The sequence below is a fragment of the Macrosteles quadrilineatus genome, unplaced genomic scaffold, assembly GCF_028750875.1.
Source record: "Macrosteles quadrilineatus isolate MER2022 unplaced genomic scaffold, UCM_ALF_1.0 Scaffold_9__3_contigs__length_116548681, whole genome shotgun sequence".
Lineage (NCBI taxonomy): Eukaryota > Metazoa > Arthropoda > Insecta > Hemiptera > Cicadellidae > Macrosteles > Macrosteles quadrilineatus.
This window is the reverse complement of record NW_026542602.1, coordinates 2,783,283-2,809,813: the sequence shown is the minus strand read 5'-3', so window position 1 is coordinate 2,809,813 and position 26,531 is coordinate 2,783,283. Positions and strand designations below refer to the sequence as shown.

The following is a 26,531-nucleotide window of genomic DNA, read 5'->3' as shown; positions in this document are numbered from 1 at the left end:
TCGTCAAAAACTTGATTGGCCACAACAACAGAACAGCTGTTTGAAATTGGAACACAGGTCACGGAACGGTATTGAGACGGAGTTTGGATTGGAGTGGGAGTGGAGAGTGGAGTTAGTTGCGCTTGCGCTTGCGAGGTTAACGGAACGGGCAGGCGGAGTCGGACTCAGTCGGAGTGGATGAGTTCGGTGGTGCGGATTGGTGTGGTTATTTTGTCGGCTGCCATAGTTAGTTTGGTCGTCAAGTTTTTTATGTCATCCACAGCCGTTCTCTTCCTTCTGTTTCATCTGATCCTATAAAACGAGTTCATTACTTATCAATAAGTGTTCTAGTGTTCATTTTCGTGTCTGTTTGGTTGCTAAGACTTGAGTGCTGCAGTGTAGATTCTTCAAACCCACAAGAGGTTGATAGGAAGGACTTTCATCATTGATGCACCAGGCCTACATAACAACAGTTTTTGGAACACCTGTTTTCTCTGATGCAAACAAGATAAAAGTGTTGAAGACATGTCAACTCAGTGCAAAATCATTTGTTGGAATGGATAACAATAAGCTTCTCTAAGTAGTCGTCTACCCACTTCATAATGCCCCAGTTGCAAGATAGCCCACTTCTTACTTTGTCCCAGGTAAGAAAGCCCTGGAAGTCATAGACTTTATCATTACTTTTAATCCTTAGGCCTAATATCACTCCTGGTACATTTGTCTAATGATGGCGTTAGTTTCAAGAAATATATCATTTTCTAATGCCCGATTTGGTAAATTTTTCCTCTTTAATTGGTGTTCATTGCCTCAATGTCACAGACAATACATATTTCTCGGATTTTCTACTTTTAATAACCTTAACCGGCCTTTAACGGGCAACGGAAATAAGCTTCCAGAAAGAAAATTACTTTCTTCTTTAACAGTTGGCTTCAGACAGTTTAGTGAGAATGTGAAAACACAAGCCAAACGAGTACAACGAAGGAAGATAGCACCGGAAGATTCAACTTCGGATAAAAGAGGTATAGGAGCCTGTCAGGTCTCCGCTTATGCAACATGTGAGGAATACAATCTGGAAAAGATCAAAGAGAAATTGGTTGAACAAAATGTGTACAAACCTATTGAATCCATGGAGGATCCTTTGTCGAAGGGTGGTGCTGATGTTATACATGCGGTTGCCAACTACCCAGTGACTCCAGAGCCCCGGCATATATTTTTCTTCAGAGAAGGATCTGTTGTCTTCTGGAATACACCGGAGTTGGAATGTTTAAGTGTTCTGGATTTCTTGAAGCGATATCAAATAGGTTCGTATAAGAAAGATCTTATCTTAAATGAACGAGAACTCATGACCTATTCTTACACAACCACCGCCAAGAAGAGCCAGATAATCGCTAATAACTTTTGCCTAAGCAAAGCACAAGGTAGAAGTAATATGGAGATCGACCTGGAAAAATTCACTCTTTCTAACGCCATGTCTTTATCTGTAAAACTAGCGCTATGGGAAGCATCTCTCAACCAGTACATCGACTCGGTAGAATATGTGGTTGAAGATCTGAAATGTGGCAAGAAATTGAGGATTTCTCGTAAAGAGGTTACATGCAAAACCGGGGAATTGTTTGCCCTCCGCCACTCCATTAATCTATCATCAGATCTTTTGGATGTACCAGATTTTTATTGGGAAAACGACGATCTTGAAACTCTTTATTTGCAACTTTGTAACTACTTCAACATCCCTCGGAGGACGAGAGTAATGAATGAGAAATTGAACCACTGTATGGAGCTAGTGGAGCTTCTAACCTCCCACCTCAGCGATCGACATCACGTGAGGCTTGAATGGATGATAATAGTGTTGATTATGATTGAAGTCGTCATTGAAATTATTCATGCATCTAAGTAGTTGTGGCTACCGTTTAACAGAAGACTGGAATCAAGGCTACTAGTTAGGATAAAATGTGTATTGTGACTACTGCTAAAGGAAATTCCTGAACTCGCTTAATAGGACCTATATCAGTTTATATCAAGCTAAAGATGTAGGTTCGCCTAGCCTATTATTATAAATCTAGGCTATGTAGCCTTTGGCGATTCCAATTTGTTAGTAGGTTAATAACTTTAAATATCACATTTAGCTTAGTCTATTTAATATTTCAACTACTGTTGCCTTTTCAACTTTGGTATGAACTAAGTTACCGTTTGGCTACATTAAGCTATGTATGTTTCATAGTGATAATTGTCCTCATTATCCAGATACATTTTTTTAATGATGATTGTTCTTTATATTATTAAATATTTGCAAGTTTAAAGATACCTAGGCCTGTAATATACAGTAGACTCCCTCTTATCCGGGCTCCTCGGGACCGAGGCCAGTCCAGATAATGGGTTTTCTGGTTAAACCGACGTCCCCAAAATCTCGTTAAAACGGACTGTTTAAATGCATATAAGTTACTCTATACAGTATTTGACTTAAAATTAGGAGAGCATTGTATTTAGAAACTGGTCTCAAATCTTTCCCACAACAACAGTCGTTTCAGTACCGCCCACTTCCTGTCGATCTAAGTTAGTCCGGTTAAACCTAGCCTATTTGCTGATTAAAATTATCCGGATAAAGAGATGTCACTTCTACCGAGAGTAGTCCGGTTAAAAGGTGTCCACATAAGAGGGAGTCTACAGTAACCTTAAAAATTATTTTGCGACACCCAAATGGATTCTTTCTTATAAAAAACGAGGTTGATAAATTATTTAAAATAAGTTTCCTTAGGCTACATACTTTTATTTTTTGTATTGTTGAATTTATTGGTTTAAAAATTGATTTTTAATTTATATTCCTCAACTATTTATAGGTGTGTATTTTGTCACAGATATAGAAGTTGAACTAAAAAAAAAATGTTTGTTTTGTATTTTCTCAATTGTTAAAAATAAAATTTGTCGGTTTGATCTTGGTTTTTTGTTGCTATCTTTACCCATAGTTTTTATAATGGGGAAAAATATAGGCTACCTACTTCAAAATAACATAGGTAGGGTAGTTACTAGATTATAGATCAGCTATTGCTGAAAATTAACTAAGTTTTTTTTTTAGTGAAAAATAGTAAAATAATGTGTCAAAAAATTTGCTTGAAGGTGCTGGTTTCAGGTTAATTCTTCCTTTTTCATACCATATATTTTACAATGTGTGCTTTGTTCTTACATTTATTGTCTCTAGTTAATTGATAGAGATTGCTGCGTAGCATCTTTTATTTGAGGAAGTATGTCTAATCTATAGTCAAATATAATTCAGGTTAAAAATCAAGCTTAATTGACCATTAAAATGGTTTTATGGTTTGAAACAATGATATTTATATCATTAAACATGGTTTGTGAACTTTTTGTTATATTTCAATAGAGGGGTGACTGATACCTCGACTGATAAAGAAGCTAGATCAACATAGGTTTTTATTTCCCTTTTCAGCTTTAACTCTTTCAAAACCACATGTAGAGATCAATTTTCTCAACGGTATTTAATAATAGTTATTTACCCTGAGAAAAATTTGTTTTTCAATAGGTTGAAAAAAAAATTTCTTTTTTATTGATCAATAGATCAATTTAAATTGCTATAGATAGAAACGTGAATGATAGACCTAGGTCAAATAATCTATGAAAATTTATAACAATACTATATTAGATGGTAAACTTCTTCAATCATTTTAATGTATTCTAATGACAGAAGAAGACGGGTCAATAAAGGATTGGTCATAAAAAACAATTAAGATTTTAAACAAATTAACTAATTAAAACCGCACTGTGCAAGACGATTAAAAATAGAATTAAGTTACAATAATGTAACACAAGTATAAGAAGAAAGTAAATATTAACTAGAGCTCGCCCCGTGGTCGAAAACCCAACCAAAAGTATGTATCGTTTAAACTTCTCTATTTTCACCCTACTCTGTAAATAAAACATGTGATTGGAATTTCTTCCATTTGTTTAGATTTTCTGTTTATAATTTGTTGTTATTTGGTCACCAACATGGCAACCCATAAGGCCAATGTTAATTTTTTGTATATTTTAAATTCATTTTTCGTGCTTTTTAGCCCTATTTTATTTTATAAAGGGATTCTGCACATCTAAAGGCAAATATAAATATCTTTCCTACAATATGCGTAGATTTTCCCTGCGATGCACAGGAGCTGAGTAAAAATTTTTCAATAAACAAGCTTGTCCATTAATAATAATATAGGATTGGCCCCATGTAAAATCTCCATAAGAAAAGTTGAATTTCCATTTTTTACCCAATTAACATAAATATTCTCAAAATACAAATAAGACCTGCACATATAGGACCGATAACCTTTCTTTTGGCACAATCCGTGTGTAAATCGGTCCAGTAGTATGGTGTGGGTGGCTGTCGTAAGCTTAAACATTTGCCCCATGTTAAATCTCCATATAGTAAAAGTTCAATTTCCATTTTTGACCCAATTAATATAATTTTTTCAAAATACAAATAAAACCTGCACATATATAGGACCTTGCTTTTTGTCCAGCCTGCGTGTAATTCGGTCCAGTAGTATGGTCAGACTAGCAGTCATAAGTTTTTCAAGTGAGTAAGTGAGTAATAAAATATGCTGGAGACGATTATTATGGTGTTTAAGTTGGAAATTACGTTTGTAGGATTTTATAAACCCTTCTATATGGCTTATTCTGCCTTTACAACTATTTTGGGATATAAATAATAACCGATGTATAAATTTAACCACGCGGCCCCATGATGGGATGAGGATGTGGATGTGACCCGGATAAGGACGGAAAATAAATAATGTGAACATGTGTGCAGACAGCATATGTTTGTCGTCTGCAAGATGTGTTGTGAAGTCCGCCAACGCGCAAAAACACTAGAAAAACAGAAAATTATATCACTTGATCCGCCCCTTAGCAGCAGTGCAGTAGAGCTATTTTGGTCTTTGGATAGCGAAGTGAACCCCCATCTATAAGGATAAGATACAGCCAATGTCTTAATCATTAAGAACATAGTTTAATGGAGTTTCTTACTATGGTATATTAACTTGTATTTCTCCCTTGGTATTTTGTCACTGTGATTATGTTTCATGCAACAGCATTATAGCATGCGTCTTTCTTTTCGGTTTGGCTTGGATAACAAGTTGGCGTAGTTAACAGAAATCTGTGCTCATTTAATTTGATAGCGTAATTTGCAATCGCTCAATTTCATTGGCTTAGAAACGGGAACAAATTTATGTTATAAAAATGGCTGGTTGAATGTAATGTCATTTTTGGACGAGAAATATGAAGAGAGTATGTAAAGTATTTTATTGGTCGACAAATTACACTAGACCTCTTCCGAATAAACAACAAGTGAGTCAATATGAAAAGGAAAGATTTAACTTCAGATTGGTCAAGTGAAAATTAATCGAAACACATCGGTATGATTATTTTTCAACAGATCAGATTTCACAAAGTAAAAAATGTATTTGCAGTATCTAATTCAGTGTCAGTGATACAAGTTGCTCGGTAGCATGCAGCCCAAAGACACTGACCGCAAGTCCAGGAATAGCTACATGTTACATATCCAGTGTCGTCTGTCTGTTCCTTGAACCTGTGAGCTGTGACGTCATGCGACCTTCGTATCGTGTCGCACACTGCTCTGCCGTGGAACTGCATTCTTTACATTACTCTATGTAGCGTCTTGTAACGCTACTCTTTGTTACGTCATATATATGAAGCCCCAAATATTTGGTCACGTCCCGTTATCATAACCATAAGTAACGCTACACAGCAACTATCGTCATGAGCTGAATATCGTAAAGAAAAGAATGTAGGCTACAATTAATTGAGTTTGATGATCTGTGTGATGCTTAGATCAGCAGTTTAAACTGGGACAGTTTAAAAGCTGATGGTAAATTTAGTCAATGTTACTAGGTACTTAAGTTAAACATTTTACTTTAGCAATATGTTTGGGCAAAAATGTTGTACATCACATGTAAGCTAATCAAAACGAACTCTCTGGACTCAACACTAGGGTTTTTTGTTTCAAATCTGCCCTAAATTAAAATAAGTAAACGTGTAGACAACCTAGAACCATATATGAACTAGAACAATAAATAATTAATTGTTTTACTTTTGTCACAAGTTGTAAGATGTTTCTCAAGTAAACTGCTACCTAGGAGGATTAAAAAGACTGCTACAGTAGTGATAGTGATAATCAAACTATGTGATCGCCGGTTCCCGGAAGTGGTTCTACTAGAATGAATGAGTCATCAGATGACGTCATCGTCCCAGCTGTGAATGAAACTGGCGGCGCCTCACACTCACGTTCTGTCAAGATAAGTCCGCCAATAAACTTGAATCATCATGTGTAGGCCTAGTCATCAGGATTCCTAAAAAATGTCATCAATGATTTTGTACATAGTACATGTTGTTTTTTCATGAAGAGAGTTACCACATTGACTATGTTTACCACTATTGAAATTTCCTCGACGCAAAATGAAGGCGATGTAGTAAATAATAAATAGTCAATGTAGACAGGGTAAGGCAAACTTAGGATACTTAGGACTTAGGAAATCTACAAATTTATGTATCATAAAAGTACAATTTCTAGTCGTTATGTATCAACATTTTGCCCCCGATCCCTAAATAAGAGATACTGTATTTGATTTGGGGGCAGCTCAAAAATTTTAAATGCAAAGCCCCATCGAGTGACATCACATTTAAATGGCTTTATCGACACTCGAATGAGGTTATCGCCAATATACCCCATTACCCAAAACGTTGTATACTCGAATACTTGAATCATATCATACCATTCATATCTTGTTACACTTACATACAGTATTTTACTGCTATTCTGTAATGTAATTTAACTCTTGCGATTGCCATGCAGCAAGCCACGTTCCTTGAAACATACCCATGTCCTGTTATTTAACTAGGGTGAGGCCTAAAACAAAGCCCAGCCCACGTATGTTCCACAGCCTGTCATCAACATATTAAACACTGGTTACCGAGCTGTTGCACGTTTTGTGAATTATTCCATTGTTGCATGGGTTGGCTTGGCGCTGGGCACGGGTTGTGTGCTCAATATTAAACTAGCAACAGGTAGAATACTGTCCTGTACAAATTGTAGGCCTACATTTTATAGGGTTCAAAACTTGTTTCCGATGCAAACGAATGGTGCATTTACCTTTCAAAAATTATGTTTATTCAAGAAGGGTTTTTAGGTTATTAAAACTAGACCTACTAATTTACAAAAATTATTATTTTTTTCATTATATAGCAATAGGTTACAGTTACGACTGACAATGAAAGTTGCATATTTGGAATCCATTTTCACAAACTGAATTTCTTCTTAAAAATCTCCCAGTGTTTAAACGTTCAACTATACGGTCAGCTATTAAATTACAATTCAAATGTAAACCCGTTAAAATGAAAGTTAGTCAACATAACTGGATCTTTGAGACTCTGTAAACTAAATAAAACGCTGGAGGGAGAAGCCACGAAGAAAATGTTTTTAATTGTCATTCGCAGGTGCGCTAGCCGCTAGATCACAAGCTTTAAAATGATACATCGATTGTAAAAATTTGATATTAGTTGAAAATGGGATTTTACATAGAAAACCCTTATTGTTTCACGTAAATATATATTTCAATAACTTCTCGTCCATCTCAAAACCGTATAACATCTAGAGCAAGTCCACGAGCATGGACTGCTAGTAATGGACCGCTATGGACTGTGGGTCTCTTGGTGTTTTACGACAGTTTTTGCGCTCAGGAATCTCATCGCGGCGCTTGTGAGGTTTTTTGTCCGAATTCCCACGAGACCGAGCGAACTTTGCCGACGTTTAGGGGTGGTTTAGGTTTATGGGTTTCGGGGCAACAAACAAACAGGGGCGCTAACATTCCAAAACAGACCAACGAAAGTGAAAACAGCTGTGAGAATGTTGTTGCAGCGTCAATCAAATTTTATCGGGGGTTTCACTTCACCCAGAACTGTGACGTGTAAGGGCAAAAACAAGAAGTGTTACAATAATTGATTTTATTAATCGATAATATGCTTCTGTAACATATTTTACGTCCAAGGCGTTTATGCGCTGAGAAAATGTTTTCAATGTGAATTTGACAATTCGTGCTGAACATATTGACCGCAAAACAAGAATAAAATACAGTAGATTGTTTTATTTGGTGACAAAAAGGATGTTTGCCGTTTGGTTACTAACGTTGGTGAAATAACAATAAATAGTATGTAAAAAGTAATTATTCATGTAGGCCTACTTGTAAATGGAAAAATTTCCTTAAAACGTCTTTAGCTGATTAACAAAGATGATTTAAATATTCAAGGTTGTGTTTAATTTACATCTAAACTACTAATTAAATGATTAGTTGAACCCCTATAGGCTTGTGCCCAAGTGCAGTGCGCCTAAGAAAATAACTATGGAGTTTGCATCAGTGAAATCTCATAGCGTATCAACAGGCATTTAAAGCGATGGAGTTCAAGGTCATATAACTGACCTTCGCTAATGTCCGTAACAGCTGAGTAAGCAGCTGATCATGACAATCAGCTGATTTTGTCTGTTTCTTGTTGATCGACTCCCGTTAATTCCAAAAGTTCAAAAATTAAATTTAGAGAGTTTTACTATAAATTCATGTCGGTTAAAGTTATGATAAGTTTCATAAAAATTTCCGAAATGTGTAGAGCGTGGCGATAATTTGACAGATTTAAGTTTGCATGTTTAATGTAAGTATCTTACAAATTAAATGTGCCTATACAAATGTAGCAAGCAATTTAATTCATTTTAAATATTGAAGGGTGGGTGTAGAACTGAGTGAGATGATCTGTGTAGCTTTTTCACTGACGAAGATCAGCTGTCTCTTAGTCATGACCATTAATTAATAAAGCTTAACCAATGACATTTGGGTGATACGTGATTTATTTAATGTTTAAATTGTAAAACCTGTAACTGGATCTTCCCGAATATTTGTTTTTCTCTGTACAATGTGGACATCATCTGGAAGGTAGCTTAGTCACTTCATTCCCCTGTATCTGGTCCATTTTCCCCAGTTCCCCTTATCACTAATGTGATTGTATGACGAACTCCGAGGGTCAGATATTCCTTTATAGGGTGGACGATGAGTCATCTCACCCTAATTGCTGTAGACTAGTTGTTTCTTCTGTTTGGCCTTGATGAACAGTTTATTTCATGTTTTGGACATTGCTCTCTTAACGTAAAAACAGCCTAGATGAGAAATATAGGTCTACCTAGTATTTTGTTGAAAAGTCGAATAAAAAAAAGCTTTACTCCTTTTGATGGATCAAATAGATACAATTATTATAGTATATAATGTGTATCCAGTTATGTCCAGTCGTGTGTTCTTCTTGTTATTGAGATTGGTACTACAGTATTATTTTTCTTGTTCAAGTATTCTTTGTGGTCTGCTATTATTCTCAAAGAATAAATACAACCTCGTACCTATATAAAAAACTAATCCCTTTCATGTTTGTGATCCTTATGGATCAGATGAAAAAAAGGCAGTTTAAAGTTTTGTTTACGAACCAAAACCGGTTTACGCAGGGTGTGATTTGATGTTTACAATCATTATCTTGGCGTTCTTTGCACTGTCGACTTCGTCTTAGCAAAATATTTAGTGGATACCAACCGTGCGCTCAAGCGTACCTCGTCACTCACATAACTAGTTCGTCATGATCTTACAGGTTTTTACAAGGATAAGATGACTAAGGCAATAATAAATATGCATGACGCGTCGGCGGATCTTACCTAAAAATAGACTACAAACATTGTTGACTATGATAATGTCCATGACTCCTGGCACATCTATTTTATGACTTCGACGTTTTAATATAGATTTGACAACGTCTTTCCCGTCACACTGCAGCAAAACAGCCGGTCTAAAGTAGCTCGTTTACTCCCTAGGGAGTAAAATCAGCTGTTTTCGATTGTAAACAATCGCACGTATCAAAATTATTTATCGATTTATTTAATCAGTTGTGTCTTATTGTAGCATTATTGCCAACAGTTTGACATATCGTTGTTATAATATAGGTACAGTAAGACCACAGATAATATAATTCTGGTTTCCATTGTCTGTGGTTAGTAAATTGTAATGGACTAAATGATCGAATCACTTACTGAACAGCTTTTTGATTGCGTTCAAAATAATTGAATTTGACGAAAAATATTATTCATCACACGGGCAAAAAGTGTCTTTTCAACCTCGCTCATTTTCAGTGAAACTTGAATTCGGGTCGAAAACAGTCACTTACGCCCTAGAAATAATCTATTACACTTCCCTAATAACGTTAAAGGATTCTTATCCTTCAACAACATACACTCCAGTAGTTATTTATCCGCGGCCCAGCTAACTGCTAAATTCCCTCCATATATGGGTTCCCGCCTTGACACAGATTGGACCTGTTCGGTTGTTCCGCGTCCCACTAATCGCTCCGTTTCCGCCCTTCCAGTCTTGTAGGGGAGAATGACTGGGGGTGGATATTGGTTCAGAATAAGTGGAGTTTGGGGCTAGGTCTACTAATTTCGGACAGGCTAATTCGTTGAAGCCAATATCAACTTTATCAGCTTATGAAACAGCTGAAGACAATTTTCGAGGTCGCACTGTCCGGTTAAAGGTGATTTTCGTCACATTTAACGTCTTTAAATTTGTTTTTATTTCAACAAGAATCATATCGAATCCCGTATGAACATTTCTAAAAGAAAAATACCCTAACCCTCTCCTTTACTCAAAACATTAACTATGATAAAATAGAAATGAAGGTGTCGTTGAATGTATACTGTATGTCAAGGCTTCAAAGTACCTTATGTTTGTTAAGGGTGAAAATCTGCAATTATTATAGTTCCTTACTGTACAAACACTTCTAAATACAGTATCCACAAGCTGACATACCTAGTTATTATTTTTTAAACACCTTTTAAATATTTTGTGATAAAAAACAGTTAAGAAAATCCTTTCAATATAAACAATCTAAATTAATAAAATAGGTTTACCCTTTATATTGCATAACAAAGACTGTTTTTATAACATGGTACACTAACGGTACATTTGGAAATACAAGTCACTCAAGTCAGTTATCCAGTGTTAAATTATCGTCCAACATCCAACTCCAACTGTAGCTTATAATTGGCGCGAAATGTAATCTGGTTCTGATGGAAATATATTCAAACCCGCTACGGATTGCTGACGCCAACAAATAATTACACACTTCACGTTGCTCGTTCGATACTACTAATCTCGTAAATTGGACTTGATTGGTGCTATTTGTATTTATGATTGGATTTGGTATAGTAGAATTTACACTTTTGGAGGAATGTCAAAATAATATTAATGTGCACCTACGGTATTTGTGTTTCTGAATCGAGAGACCATGACTGAAACATTATGAACATTTATGTCGTGTCACAGAATACAGAATAAAGTCATTGGGGGACGTTCTAAAAAAATAACCTCTATAAGGCCTTTAAACCTCTATTAAACTCCTTAGACGCTGATGTGTTTGTAAAAGTACTATGAACTCCAAATTAATTGTATGAACCTTTTTATCATGTAGTTGTATCGGTTACATAGACTGTACCAATCACATGGTCATATTAGTCGCAACTAGTGATGTAAAATACCCGGGTATTTAAAACTCGGGGTAAATACCCTGGGTATTTACCCGGGTAAATACCCAAAATCCAGAAATACCCGGGTATTTTGGGTATTTATGAAATCAATTGAAATTCATTTATATTTACCCCTAAATATGTTATTGTTATCATTACATGATAAATTAGGATAGTCTATAACACCTTTTACAGTGACTTGAAGCTTTGCTAGTACCTTTTATTTAATGATTTAGCACTTTTTTGTTATGAAATCAAGACAACACCTCATCAGAGAAATAGTGAACCTAAACCTACTTCTACTGTTATTGAATTATCATAGTTAAAATTTGTATTGTGTAAATGGCTTGGAAGGCTAGACAGACCCAAAGCCTGCAGAATACTGAAAGTACAGTAGACTCCCTCTTATCCGGACTCCTCGGGACCGAGGCTAGTCCGGATAACGGGTTTTCCGGTTAAACCGATGTCCCCAAAAAATTTTTGTATCACAAGTTTATGAAATTAGTTTTTTTTTCATGCCATTGATACCAACAAAAGATCTAGAAAAAATGTTTTATTAAATCCTGCCATCCTAAAGATTGAATTTTAATTATTTTCTTAAGTTGTTTACACATAGGCCACTACTAGGTTAAATTTTTCTGTTTTTCTAAATAATAATTATTACTTTACAAATTATTTTTCTTCACTTTCAATAAAATAAATTAATATATCTATCATAGAAATTTAAAAAATCATAAGTAGTCAGGACCAGTGCAACCATGCGACCAGGGTATTTATGCTTTATGCTCAGACCTGGGTATTTATGGCGATTATACCGAGAAGTAAAATGAGAGTAGTGACCATATGAAATTATGTTTAACACATTTTATTATCATTTTACTATCCTTACAGGGTAATAATTGCAAAAAAACATCTCAATCTTCTCTAACTTTAATACAAATTATAAATACCCAGTTTTTGGGTATTTACCCGGGCCTGGGGTAAATACCCAGGTAAAAACCCAATTTATATTTACCTACCCACTGGGTATTTACCCGGCCCACATCACTAGTCGCAACACATATACCCATAATCATGCACTTTATAAGGAGAGAGATTATGCTCAAATATATTTACTTTAAATTCACTGGATAAATGCTCAACAATGATCAGCTGTTAGTCAGCTGACTGACATGCATTGTTGTACGAGTGTGTTTTAATCGTTAAACCCTGATAAGACGATAAACTAGTTATTGTCATCACGCGCTATAGTTGCACTTGCCTCTAGTGGCAGTTAAAATATTAATTGGGAGTTACGTAATATTTAATGAAGAGCGATCAGTGTCGGATTGTTCGGCGCGTGGAGTGGATCCAATATTATGATTGTGGAGGTATTGTGATTAATTTAGCAGCTTCTTATTTATTTATATTTTATGTACTGAAGATTACTTTTAGATGTATACCATCCCTATTTTCGTTTACATTTGTAGCAATACACTAAACTACTGGGGTGGGTTGCACGTCATTTCACCATTAATTATAATTGTTTTCTTTTTTGTTTTGATTTTATAATCAAATGTGTTGTTATAATCTAAAAATCTACTTTTAGAAACAAACGTCAATTTTTCCATCATACTGGTCCACAATGTGTTGGAAAGCATCCTAAATTAGTGCACAGGTATACTAAAAAGTATAGTAAATTTAAAAAAGCATATATTTTAATTGGACAAGCGCCGCAATCCGTCCTTTAAAAAAACGGTAATTCAAATTTACTAACTTGAATACAAAGCTAAATCTCTCTTCCTTGTAATTTTAAACTTCCACCGATATCGCTAAGATTGGGATTTTTGAGTCGGGGTTACAGCACTATATTTTCCCAATTGAGGCATTTAATTTTATTCACTCGTTTGATATGTTCTTTCCACCCGATGTTGACGTTATGAGGCTCTGTTCCGAAATAATGTGCAAAGCAAAGTCAGGAGCTGCACAATCATCCTCTGATAGGCAATGAACCATAAAACGTTTTGAGTTCTTTTAGAGCTATGTCCTGGCTATGCCTGAATCTGGCAAGGAGCGCTTCATGAAGACTTAGAATCCATTAGTGGCGGTATTTGAACACAGGACCTCAGGAACCCAAGTCCTGCGCTCTACTACTAGACCAGCTCGATTTCCTAATTCTACAGAAACTAGTAATTTCCATCAGCAACCTGTCGATTTCTCAATTCAACTACGTCGATTTTGATTTAACTTTTGTGACAAAACATGTACATGATAGTTCTATGAATAGTCAAAGCCCATAACCATTCTTTTCTGTTGCAGAACTGCGTGGCCCGCGCTCTCTATGACAACATCGCCGAGTCTCCGGACGAGTTGGCGTTTCGTCGCGGCGACGTGCTGACGGTCCTGGAGCAGAACACGGCGGGCATAGAGGGATGGTGGTTGTGTGCGCTGAGGGGCAGACAGGGTATCTGCCCGGGCAACAGGCTGCGGTTGCTGCCCGGCGTGTACGATCCTGCCCAGCAGGAGCTCAACTCGCTCAACACGCTGCAGCGCCAGGGGAAACGGCGCAGTTGGCACGTGCAACCCAACAAGGTAGGGGAACTACCGTTGCTTATTTATGCTTCCGATGGATATTCGTTTTTTTTTTTTTTTTAAGAAAGGCCTCCACCATTAAAAATGTTTACTATGCAAATGAAGAAGATGGGAATTATCCTGACCGAACCTAACCTAACTTGCGTAGGGCAAGTAGTGGGCTATTGGCGGTCTTCATCTTGAAAATAAATAATCTGAAGTCTACTTTTTAATTGCTAAGATACTCCCGACCTGCTTATTTCTCCTGCTTCAGTTAAATCTTGGTGTTGTTTTCAAGAAGAGGACTGCTACTGTTACAAATTTGTCTTATGCAAATGAAGACGATGGATATTATCTTAAAACCTGTACAAACCTAACCCTCACATATGGCAAGTTTAATAGTGGCGGTCTTCTTCTTGAAATGATTCCGATAGTCTACTTTTTTTAATTTCTAAAATACTCCCGAACTGTTCTTTTCTGCTGCCGAATCTTCCAAAGTAGCAAAGTAGGATAATGCGATCCACTACAATCCGGTTGGTATAGCCTATTGACTTCTGATTGTAGAGGAACAGTAGAAGCTTTTTCTCTCCAGGAAGAGTCAAAAGGATTTGCAGCAGAAGTAGTATGAGTGCCCGGATCAGTTGGTCATTTGGACGAGACCTAAAGGTATAGCTAGTAGTGGTCAAGGAGGAAGTCGGTGAACAATCGTATAGAAATTCTTAACTAACACAAGTTACCTTGAGATCGTAATGCTCCCGGGATGGATGATGGATCCTTGTCGTGAAGATGCACAATCAGTCAGAAGTAGTTGCGTTGAAATCCCAAGGAAAAAGAAACCTGGACTTCGAACTAAAAGGCTTGCAGAATTAAACTGATATTGGGAGTGTCTTTAAAAATCATCATTGCCCTTAATCAACTCCAGGTCATAAACTTTTGACAACTGTTCCTCTTCTCTAGTCTTCAAGGGATGAAGATAGACGTTATTTGCGGGCCAAGTGGAGAGCTATAAATCCCGGATCACAATACCCCGGCACGGAAGTTGTACAGTTTTGCTCTTGCATCTGTGATTAATGTCCAGATCGGCGTCGGCGAGCTCCTAAACGGGCAACTTGATACATGAGAATAAAACCTGTTGTTGGTGCGGTGGTCGACGTATAAGCGCATCGCACGCCTACTCGAGCATTGTGACTCAGGCTATACAATACAACAGACAATGGGAGCGCGGGTACAGTAATGTATAATACATCTTCTGGCTAGACTCCTACTGTAGTCTGCTGCTGCTGTATCTCGCGTTGCCGTGATGGTCGAGACACGAACACTGGATCAGCTGAGCATGAGCTGGTCACAATTCTGTATAGCTGAACTGGGAAACTTGGTTTTGGGTCCCCCTGAACCCAAAAAAGTTGTTTTCGAAGTTATGTCTGTGTGTAACCGTGTTTGTAGAGGTGTACAGAACAACAGAAAACACGCCGGGTCCGATTTTGATGAAACTCTCCAGGTGTTTTTTTTTATTTAGATTTTTAACCATAATTTTTCCATTGGATCCCTTAATTAGATAAAGCTGATTTTACAAAAAGGCTTTAGGACTAAAAATGTAGTATGTTATAATCATTTTAACCCGATACAAAACGACACCAACACCACCCACCTCTGTTAGTTTTACAGTTCCAAAGATAATTTTTCAATTTTGTGTTGCAACTTTTCACCTGTACAATACAGTACGTTTGAAGGAGCGAGTAGCCCAAAGTGACAAGTTTTAGACAGTAGCGAAGTGGCAAACCGTGACAATACATCCGGGTGTGCAGTGTGGCACAATGGAGGGTTCCTAGAATGTATCAATTCGCCGCACGTTCTGGAACAAACGTGCCCGCTGTGAGATGGCGGCTACTGAAGTAGCTAGCAGACTCTACTACTGCAGAAACTACTGCATGTCACAACGTCTTATGACATGACCCACCTTCACATCCTAGGGCGCTACGCTCTCTCTGGCATAGGCTAGTTGCTAGGCCTATGTTGTCATTTTCACGTAGATAAAATGCATTCGAGGTTGGAGGGTTTTCAGCCCGGGACCTTAGGGACTTACTTAGCTAAAACGAAAAGACAAGTTATTACAACATCATATTTTGTCATATCAACTTACAACTAACAGCATCATGGACCAAGAAGGAAATAGTGTTTTAAACTGAATCACTGTGCACAGTTTTACCATTTTGTACCTTCAATTCGGATACAAATTTTCCATATACATAGTATGCATTTGAATATTCAAAATAAAATGTTTAACATGGTACTGATGTTACAATAAATTGACTTTCTTTGAATATTACAAGACAACTTCCAACCCTATTGTAAAATCTTAAGCCTATTTTTTATACGTTTTTTATGTTGGTAACATTAAGAGTTATTGGTGACATTAATTTCAATTTTCTCTTATTTTAGGTTTATTTTAATTTGTACTAAATTGTTTTGTTATAAAACCAGAACAGGGGCTATTTTTTATAGCTATATGGTTTTATTTGGTTGAAATTGTTTTAAAAATTGTTAATTTATTATAATCTAATTGTAATCAAAATAACGCTTTCCGCGCGAACCGGACGAAACTAACCTTAAAATTGTCTGTAGCTGATCGATGAGGATGTTAAATATGTATAGAGTATTTTCAATTTACGGTGCTTAAGACCTGTACCTACAGCAGATGGTCAGATGTACCGGACATTCCAGCTTCACTCCAAGGTCACTGTCCAAGTCCGACCTCAGACCTCATCTCCTGATTCGGCAAACGAGGTTTTTTCTTCCTTTGCAGACGACGCTAACGTCGGCTATTCTACAGATGCATGCATTTCTTTGCCGTTTGTACGGTAGTGAACGAAAAATACGCAGCCTATTGTATAGTGTAAATAAAATCGGTTAACGTATAGATTAAAGAGAGGCACAAATTTTAATCAATGGGTTATCTGAGAACTTTAGCATATTGTGATAACAGTATTTCATCACTAGGGGCTGGAGTGACTGTTTTCGTATCGAACTCTAGATAAACGGTGGGCTTGTCGTTGAGTATCAAGTAAACAAAATAGTACAGAATAACAAACAAGCATAAAATTGCCTCCTCTACAAGATTCGTTCCAAATACAGAACAAAAACATTTGTATAAACTTAGGTAGGAGAGGTAATCAAACTAAGCCAGTCTGTATTTAGAGTTTGAGTTTGACGTTTGGTTAAACACGTAGGCTACTGTACAGCGCTAAACCATAATAAAACCCACTTCTGCGGTCTGCATTGAGGTCGTTGTCATGGTTATGACATCTTGACGTCAGGTAATATACCACGGGTACAGGAAATGTTGAATGTTAAATATTCGTTTGTAGGATATTCAACATACAGATCGTCATAGACAGACGAGTTATCTGATGCATTTTTAGTACAATGGGGTCAAGTAGATTCACTCTTTCCGTTTTGATTACAATATGAAGGAGAACTAAATTTAGCATCACCTTACGTTTTTAAATACAAAACGTACACCTACCATTTTTTAAATTTGGTTTTACTTTTGTGACATTGTTTAAACAAATAGATGACTAAATGGCCGTAAGAGTAATGTATTAAGAATTATCAGTACCGGTATTAATTGGTATTCTGATAGTATGATGGTATGGAGATAGTATTTGTAGACTTTGGTACGTAGACTTTATATTTTTTAATTTCCGTTTGGTTATCACTGCACAGCGTACAAAGTGACTTGTTTCTTCCCTGAGACATACATCACTAAAATTTTAATAGGTTTGGACCAAATATGGTTCTTTCATACCAAAGAAGAAGTTATGGTTCTTTCATACAGTGTAGAAAGGGAAATGCCAAACTACTTTGATCTGTCACCTAAATTATTTTGTTATAACAAAATCAACTTTGTAAGATATCAGCTCTGAAGAGCTCTTAAGATGCTCAGTGTTGTTCGGTTATCAAAATAAATTGCAATATAAAGCTTTTAAATCTAAAGTATCTGATAGATTCTAAGAAATATTGAACAACTTGGAAGCTTTTTCAAGTTAAAGTGAAATAAGACTAATAAGAGTTACTATCAACAAAGAAAATAAACCGCTCATTTAACTTATGTCCCTTTAGATTTGCTATTTTTATGTCAACTGAAGTACTGAAGACAATTTAAGGGATGTTTGTATCCAGTAAATAAAGTGAGTCTTTGATGTTAGCAATTTTTCCAGTTATTTCACCAACTTTGAAACTAGTTAAACCAAATTAAACACTGTATCCAACAACTATTTCTTATCATCTGGTATTACAAAAGGCGAATGAGTGCACTGTAAAATTTACCTTCAAATAAGAAGAAAATATATGATCAACAACTTTGGTAGACTTTGGTACTAGAGTGACAAGATTGGTCCCGATTCTTGGATGTAAAATGATATGACATGACATGGACTAAGAAAAAAAACTCAACATATAAAATAACAAAGATTTATTTCTTGTACAGGTAACTTAGCCACATGTCTCCTACTTGTGAATAACCTTTGTTCTAGTTCAAACAAATTTTCATTTAATTTAATTTCTTGTTTACAATATTGAATACCGTAAATCAAATGAGATTTCACGTACAATCATGTATCCGAACGATAGTGAAAGTTAAGACTGCAATGGAATATTAAGTTTCTTGTGCAAGTATTATCCAATTTAATAACTCGACGTGGAACCTGTCTTGTGTTTGTGGTGATAAATACTAATAGCCAACAGAGCTGTAATACCCTGTAGTCCTTGATATCCTTCGGTTATGAGAAAATGCACTGATATGTAGTCCTAAGCAAACAAGTATTCATGAGTTTAGAAGTAAAAAAATTATAAACTGTACAAACAATCCTTTTTAATATTTTCAACAACCTTAATCGAATTGAATTGAATTAATCTTGTGAATATTATAAGGCACTTTTATAACATTTAAAACATTTTTCATTTTAAATCAGCTATACTTGGAGGTCACGAATTGTGGATATTTAGGCATGATCTGTGGATGCGATACTCCCTGGTGTGGATTAACGTCTGCACTAGTGAGTACTACGACTATCCGCAGTACTATCATGATAATTAGACCAATTTGTAAATTTGGTTGCCTTAGTTGCCATTGGATGTATGGGCTATTAATGAACAGTCCTGTCTAAGGACATGTCGGCCTTAGTCAGTAACAAGACTACAAGTAAAATACCTACCTTCGTATGGTCACCATTTCAGTTAAAAGTGTACGTAACAATTAAACCCGTGTATGTAAACATTCAAGCTCAAGCACAAATAAATATGAGTATTTGTTCCTTTCCACTAAAAGCCACATGATAATTTCCATAACTGTTTACTTAGAAATTAGCCTTTAAAATGAACTTCGTCCAAAATATACTGTACTCATAGCAGTTTATTTAACCAATAATTGCATGTGGTACAATCAGCTATTATGGACTTATTGTCTTTACTCTTGCCTGGCCTTAAACTTTCATACTCAGTTTTCTCTCTTACTGACTAAACTTAACCTACTAATTGCTAAGTATTTTATTATCATGGTGTTTGACATTACTCCTTAAACAGCATTATGGTTACAGGTTTTGACTCCACAAAAGTTTGGAGACGTGTACTTGTACGATCTCCCGGCCAACAGACAGTCCCAGTCACCCGTGGGACAGCCGAGGTACGATGTTCCTCCCACCACCCACACCCTCGCACTCACACCTGAGAGTCAAGGTGAGTTTAGACTGACACATCTGTTTGGTAAATCCAGGTCTTTGGGTGACGATGTTGTAGTTGCTGACGATTCCGATGTAATGCAGCAGTTCATTTTTAAGGCACTAATACTAATAGTAATAGTGGAATGTCCTAGTGTTCCATCTTTTCTCCTGGTTATCAATATATCTTTGAAAGGAAGACGGTTGTTTTGTTCTAATCCATTGATTTATTTATCCATGATTATATAAAATAGGTTTACGACAGAGGATTTTCCGGGCAGTTGAGGAGTGTTCATGCATTTAAAATATAATGCTGCATTGCATCCGCAACGTCAGCAACTACATAATCATCATTTGAACATAATTTTCACATATGTAGGTAAGTTATATTAGGGTAACACTAGGGTTACAACGTATGACTTACCTCCCCTATTTTTTTTTTACTGATATCCAACTGTCGGTTTACAGGTAGGTTGTCACGGACAGACAGCCGAGGCAGTGACAGCTATGATGTGCCGCCGCAGCCGACCCCTGTCACCCTGGTGTCAGTTGGGGAGAGTTACGACGTACCTCGTCCTCTCGTACCTCCCCTCACCCCCTCCTCGTCTCTCTCCTCCCTAACGACGGATTCGCTGAGTGCCGGCAGCAACAGGTCCAGTCTGGCGCAGGAGTATGATGTTCCTCGACCTCGACCCGGACCCCAGCCACTGCTTCAGCAACAGGTATGGTCCTCGTAGTCCATGAGGTGTTCATAAATAAGGAAAGTCACATAGGTTATAGACCACAAGGATGATCTAGGTTTTAAAAAAATGTTGTGAAAAGTTTACTTGATAGCAACAGGTGTAGTCCCTGTGTCCTATGAGGTTTTGACAGAATAAGAAAGCAACGTAGACCACAAGGATCTAAGATTTGTACATTGTCGTAAAGATAGAAAGCATCCTGATAGCAGGTACAAAATAAGAAAGTAATATCATTGCTCAATTTTGGGGCGGAAAGAGTTCGGAAAAATAAAAATATTGCCTAGGTACTAATCACATTAAATAGATTACAGTTCCAGCACCTCATTTTTTACAAAAGGAGCACTGAGTAACATAGATCACAATGAGGTTTAGTCAAATTGTCGTGAAGGTGATAGACTCCACTCTTGTTCAAGATAGCTTAACTTTACTGATGGCAGTGCTATCTTATTGATTATCAATGTTTGGCTACTTTGTTGCTTGAGCATGATGTTTGACAGCAGGTGTACGACGTGCCTCCACCAAACCCTGTGCCACGAGAGCTGCCTCTAGAGCTGTCGTCTGCACTGGACTGTCTGGAGAGGTTGGAGTCAGAGGCTGCCACAGCTGTGTGTCGTCTGCTAGCGTTCGTCACACCTGGCTGGCGCACCAGGGAGGCGCTGGAGCCCAGATTGCTGGATATCAAGCTGGCTGTGGTGAGGCTCCGCACAGCTGTTCACGACCTGGCTCAGTTCACAGAGGCCGCTCTTGGCAACGCTGCCAAGGCTCCAGACAAAGGTAAGGTGGTTATATAGTTTGTGGTGCTAAGTCATTCCTGTTTTTAAAAGATTATTAAACACATTTTCGATTTCCGATTAGTAAAACAAATTTTTTTTACATTTCAAAATCTAGGAATCTGGTTACATTGGTGGAAATTAACCTACATGTCAATATTCTCGTAGATTGTTGTTGCATTGTTGATTAATCTGGTAGCTTCTACTGTTTGGCCACTTTTTTTATCACACTACCTTAAACATTTGTTGTGTCAACTGTTTTGTTTCCCCACCAGGCTAGTGTAGTTATCTAGCTATGTTCAAGGTTTGTTCCCACCTAAAGACGGGATCAGATCCCAGATTCTGAAATGTCGTGAAAACTTGTATTTATTAATCAGTGATGGTAAATATCTACAGGAATCCTTTTAAACAACAGAAAGTATATATAGTTTAATTTGAAAATACCAACATTTTGAGTACCGATAATTGCACCAAACACAACCTTACCAATATATTTTACATCTTGTTGTCTCTCAGGCCTAGTGGTGAAGCTGCGTCCGCTGGTGTCTGCGCTGAGACAGGCCGACACTCTCGTGTGTGAAGTCTCCACGCAGCTAGAGTCTACGCAGTGGTCGCTAGAAGTGCTTTGTCGGCCAGAAGACACGGGGGTTTCCCCGACCCCTCCTGACTCCTTGGATCAGCTGGTCGCTTGTGCTCGGGCCTTGACAGACGACGTGCGACAGGCCACCTCCTTCATACAGGTGTGTATTCCTACGATTTAGCTTACTGTTTCCAACAGTTCCTTAGAGTTGAAGTTCATTGTTAGAGTAGATTTCTCGACTGAAACACTTTAAACCGAAATAACAATCAACGCAGACAGCGTTAGAAAATAAAAACACTGGAATGTGTCTTAGACTTAGAAAGTGAGGCGGAACGGAAATGGTTGGCATAGGATTTTGGCGTTAAGGCTGTTGGTAGCCATGTATACACATACCCTGCAGCAAATATACACTATTCACCTACGTTATGAGTTGCAATGCTTGACTGAAAAAGATGCAGACAGGAACAGATTCCTGTCCGTCAGTACCGTTTAAAGTAGTGGCATTTCTACCAAAATGCTGCTAGATGAAAAATAAACATGAATGTAAAATTAAAAAAAAAACTTAATTAAAAACATTTTTAAATCAATTATCAAAATTTTAAAATCTTGTAAAAGTCACACGCGCACAAACATTCACAATCAATGTTTTACAGGGAAACGCAACACTATTGTTCAAAAGAGGTTCGTCGCCAAGCGGTGAGTGGATGGAAGACTACGACTACGTCAATCTAGAGAGCAAGGATGCAGTAGCAAGGCAGAATGCAGAGATACGGGAGGCGTTGCCCGTGGAGCTGCGCAAGTCTTACGACGCTATTGTACAGGAGGCGGAGAAAATGGCAATCAGTGACAAGAAACTAGACGATGGAATTGACCCTTCGGATATGCAGGTTAGCGAATAGCACAGAACAAATTATTTTGCGGCTTTTAGTTGAGGAATTTATTCAATACAAAGCTGTCCTCGTCTGAGAGAGCTATCCTTTTTTGTTTTAGAAATTGTTGGACCTTTTGCAAAGTGGGCTCCATACTATTGGATCACAACACTAAACCCATTGGTGATTGGTGAGAATATAACCCAGGCTATCTGATCAGAAGTTGTACAATCTAACTTCAGTTCACGACCAGATGAGCTCCTAATGCTACAACGTTCCAGGATATTTAAAGTGTTCTCCTGTTGTCAAGATAACAAATTTTGATATCTCGCTTATTTTTGTTTTCATTACTGTGTTTGCCATGGCATTTTGTGTGAAAGAAACTCAAACACTAATAAGAGAAAGCGGTCCACACACCTACATTTTTGCTCTTGCTCTTAAGTCTGTGACTGTGTGAGAGGAAGTTCTCCCACCACTTCTTTTATTGATGTACTAGCTGTACCCACGGGCTTTGCCCCGTTTAACTTCATAAGTATTCGCATGGCTCAATCACGTCCCGGTTGAAGTTCGTTCGCTACGCTCACTCACCTTTAGGTTGGAGCTCGTTCGCTGTGCTCACTTGTTTTCAGGTTAGCTCGTTCGCTACGCTAACTCGCCTCCAGGTTGATGTTCGTTCGCTACGCTCACTCACCTTTTGATTGCAAATTAGCTGTTGTCATAAATTTTAAAAAGTCGTCCCTTTTATTGTTTATAATACTTTGATAAAGGTTTTTATGTTTTAATATTTAACATTGGAGAATTTAAACGTTGTTAAGTGCAGAGGTGTGCTGCAATTGGGGTTTAATATATTTGGACTTATTCAAAAGTAAAATAGTTTTCTGTGCTGCACTCTGTAGAAACACTGTGGCACTATTTCAAATCATGACTAATGCTAATACAGAATGTTGTAATTATTCAAACCTACAAAACAGTTGGTAAAAGTAAACATCTGCTTTTAAATTATATTTATTTGTAAACATTGTAGATCAAAAAGTCTGACATTGGCCCACTTAAAACCCTCTGGGGCAGAGCCCTTTTGATAGATCTGCACCAAACTTCACTCGAACCATCCTTGAAAGATGCTTAATAATGCCTGAAAGTTTCATTACAATCTGTCGAGCGGTTTCGGAGTCCATAACGTATATACATACACACACACAAACATAGTTCCTCTTTTATAGATATAGATATGTTGCAGCTGATTTATGTTTTGGTAAACCTCAGATGTGCTATTTTTTAAAGGTAGGATCAAGTGGAGCGGATAGATTTCTTCATGTACAACCGCCTAAATTTTGTGAACGGAGTATAGCAACACAAAATAGTGTGTTGTTATTGTCTTGGCTGCCACATTATATTAAGGATGGTTATAATGATCTAATTCATTGTTTTTATGCCAACATTAATAGATACATAGTTAGTTTTAACAAGATATTATTTGCCTCCAAAGCACAGTGGTAGTAACTAACAGTAATAGCCTATAATTCAAAATCTTTTATCATATGGAATCCACAATGTGTTTCAGGTGTTGGCGTTCTACTCAGCGCAGTGCACAACTCACGCGGCACACCTTACTCACGCGATAGATGCGTTCCTGCAGACCGTGGAACACAATCAACCGCCCAAGGTGTTCTTAGCTCATGGCAAGTTTGTTGTGTTGAGTGCCCACAAGCTGGTACACATTGGGGACACAGTGCACCGCAACGTTACACGTTCTGATGTGCGTACACGGGTCCTGGCGTGTGCCAACGCGCTCAGCGAGGCCCTGGCTGCAACTGTACACAAGACCAAACGCGCTGCGCAGCAGTTCCCGAGTGTCACTGCGGTTCAAGAGATGGTCGATTCTGTCGTAGACATTTCACACCTCGCAAGGGATCTCAAAATGAGTTTAAAATTTGCAACTCAGTAAAAAACTATTTTTAGACTTAGTTATGATCCCAGTGGTACTTAAAATCCTAGGTTGACTGTAGTAAGTTGTTCCTTTGACTTTGAAGAATAGTTAACCTCTCATACCCGTGTTTAAATTATCGCTAGAATGAAAATGAATGTTGACCTGAGCCATCGACAGTGTTGGCTGTTTTCAGTTACTGAATTTCCGTTTTCTAACACAAACACCAGCACTTTGAACGAAAAAAATGTTAAGGAAAGTTTGTTGTAAATTATAGCGTCTTTTACACCTAGTATCGACAAATGAGTGATACAGTGTATAATGTAGACCACATAATGAGTTACTCATTCTACTGTGTTTTGAATGACAAATTTTATTCTGTTTAAATAGAATGTCTTCTATAGTGTCCAAAATCAATAGTTGTTTTACACTTAAAGTGTATTGCTGAGATGTATTTACGTTTAGTATTATCATTACAGCTTTAAAAATATTTTTAATGGCATTGTTTCTGACCTGTCTTTATAAAGAAAGGATCTCGGTGTACTAGAATGATATTTGTAGGGTTTAAAAATTAATCAAACATTAGATTTCTATGTTTTAATTTAATAGTCATAGGTGATTTTTTTTTATAAAAGATTTGACTTTGCCAAATAAGCTACCGTTTTTTAAACCTCGTTACAACCAGATAGTTGACTTGTATATTTATAAATATTACTATAATAAAAATAATACTTTAAAATAGTGTTGACTAAAAGCTAATAGTATTAGGATGAATATCCTTTAGTCATTAATATAATATAGTTAGTTATTGCTCTTTTGTTTAGAGACACACAAAACTGAACTTATTTTAGTCTTCCCTAGCAGCACTTGTTTATTGGTTGTGAATAGATAAGACTTCATTTTATACAATTTACTTTTGATCATGATTTTAGGGCCGTTTTGAATTATAATTTACTACTGTAAAGAAAAAACACTTTTAATCATTTTAAAATACTTAAGATAAAACCCACTTAGGGTTTCTATAAGCTTTAATAAAAACATTGTAGGTTAGGTTGTTTATTTTTTTCTTGTAAACCTTATTAGGTTATTTAGGAAGTGTAACACAGTAGATTTAAGTAGCTTTAAAAGTTTTGTACTTTGTCGTCAATTTAAAAATGTTTTCATCAGTTTTTGTTAGGTGTTTAAAATTTATACTTCATGGTCGATTTACTTAATTACTATAATTTTTAGTTGTTTTTGTTTATTTTTTATCCTTTTTGTTTTCATTATTTTGATACTAAAAAGGTTTGTTTTAAGTTTTGTAAAGATTTTTGTTGAATGATTTTGATGTTTATAAGTTTTTGTATTTGTATAGTTTATATTGTATATATTTTTTAGAGGATTATTTATTGCACTACATTATGTAGACTTTTTAATATAATGTCTGGTGTCTAATTGAGTTTTTATTATTTAACCTCTGGATTATTTAAGTGTCATTAGATATTGAAATGTAGCTGATATTCTGGGATAAAGAATTCATCCTTTGCAAGAGTCATTCAATACACAGGAGAGACTTTAAAATGCACATTTTAAACACCAATTAGAAAATCACCAGTGCAATTGGTTGGCTTCAAAATAGTAGTTAGTTAATAAGTTTGCACTTGGAATGGGTGTTATTGGATCATCATTTGCTCATTTAGAATAGCGACGAAAGCTAAAAACATAACTTAAATTTTTCTATAGTCTATATGTTTACAAAAAATCACTTTTATTGCGGCTTGGCTGTCTGAGAGGATTAGTATTTTGCCTTTCCTCAGG

General features: G+C 36.7%; 2 protein-coding genes across 4 annotated transcripts; both read left to right on the top strand.

The window, feature by feature from the left end:
• Positions 1 to 147: 147 nt before the first annotated feature.
• On the top strand, positions 148 to 26,146 carry LOC129002539 (breast cancer anti-estrogen resistance protein 1). 3 transcript variants are annotated; one of them, XM_054430416.1, is made up of 8 exons: positions 148 to 623; positions 13,886 to 14,158; positions 19,732 to 19,870; positions 20,320 to 20,573; positions 21,092 to 21,365; positions 21,878 to 22,101; positions 22,595 to 22,828; positions 24,372 to 26,146. In XM_054430416.1, the coding sequence occupies exons 1-8, from the start codon at positions 582 to 584 to the stop codon at positions 24,753 to 24,755; spliced, it is 1,824 nt and encodes a 607-aa protein (XP_054286391.1). In that variant the 5' UTR covers positions 148 to 581; the 3' UTR covers positions 24,756 to 26,146. The 3 variants fall into 3 exon arrangements, with proteins under 3 accessions (XP_054286391.1, XP_054286390.1, XP_054286392.1); XM_054430415.1 differs by having other exon boundaries at positions 21,089 to 21,365; XM_054430417.1 differs by lacking the exon at positions 148 to 623 and adding an exon at positions 12,831 to 12,957 and having other exon boundaries at positions 21,089 to 21,365.
• LOC129002540 (required for meiotic nuclear division protein 1 homolog) lies at positions 620 to 2,798 on the top strand. Its single transcript, XM_054430418.1, has one exon. The coding sequence runs from the start codon at positions 704 to 706 to the stop codon at positions 1,871 to 1,873; it is 1,170 nt and encodes a 389-aa protein (XP_054286393.1). The 5' UTR covers positions 620 to 703; the 3' UTR covers positions 1,874 to 2,798.
• Positions 26,147 to 26,531: the final 385 nt, after the last annotated feature.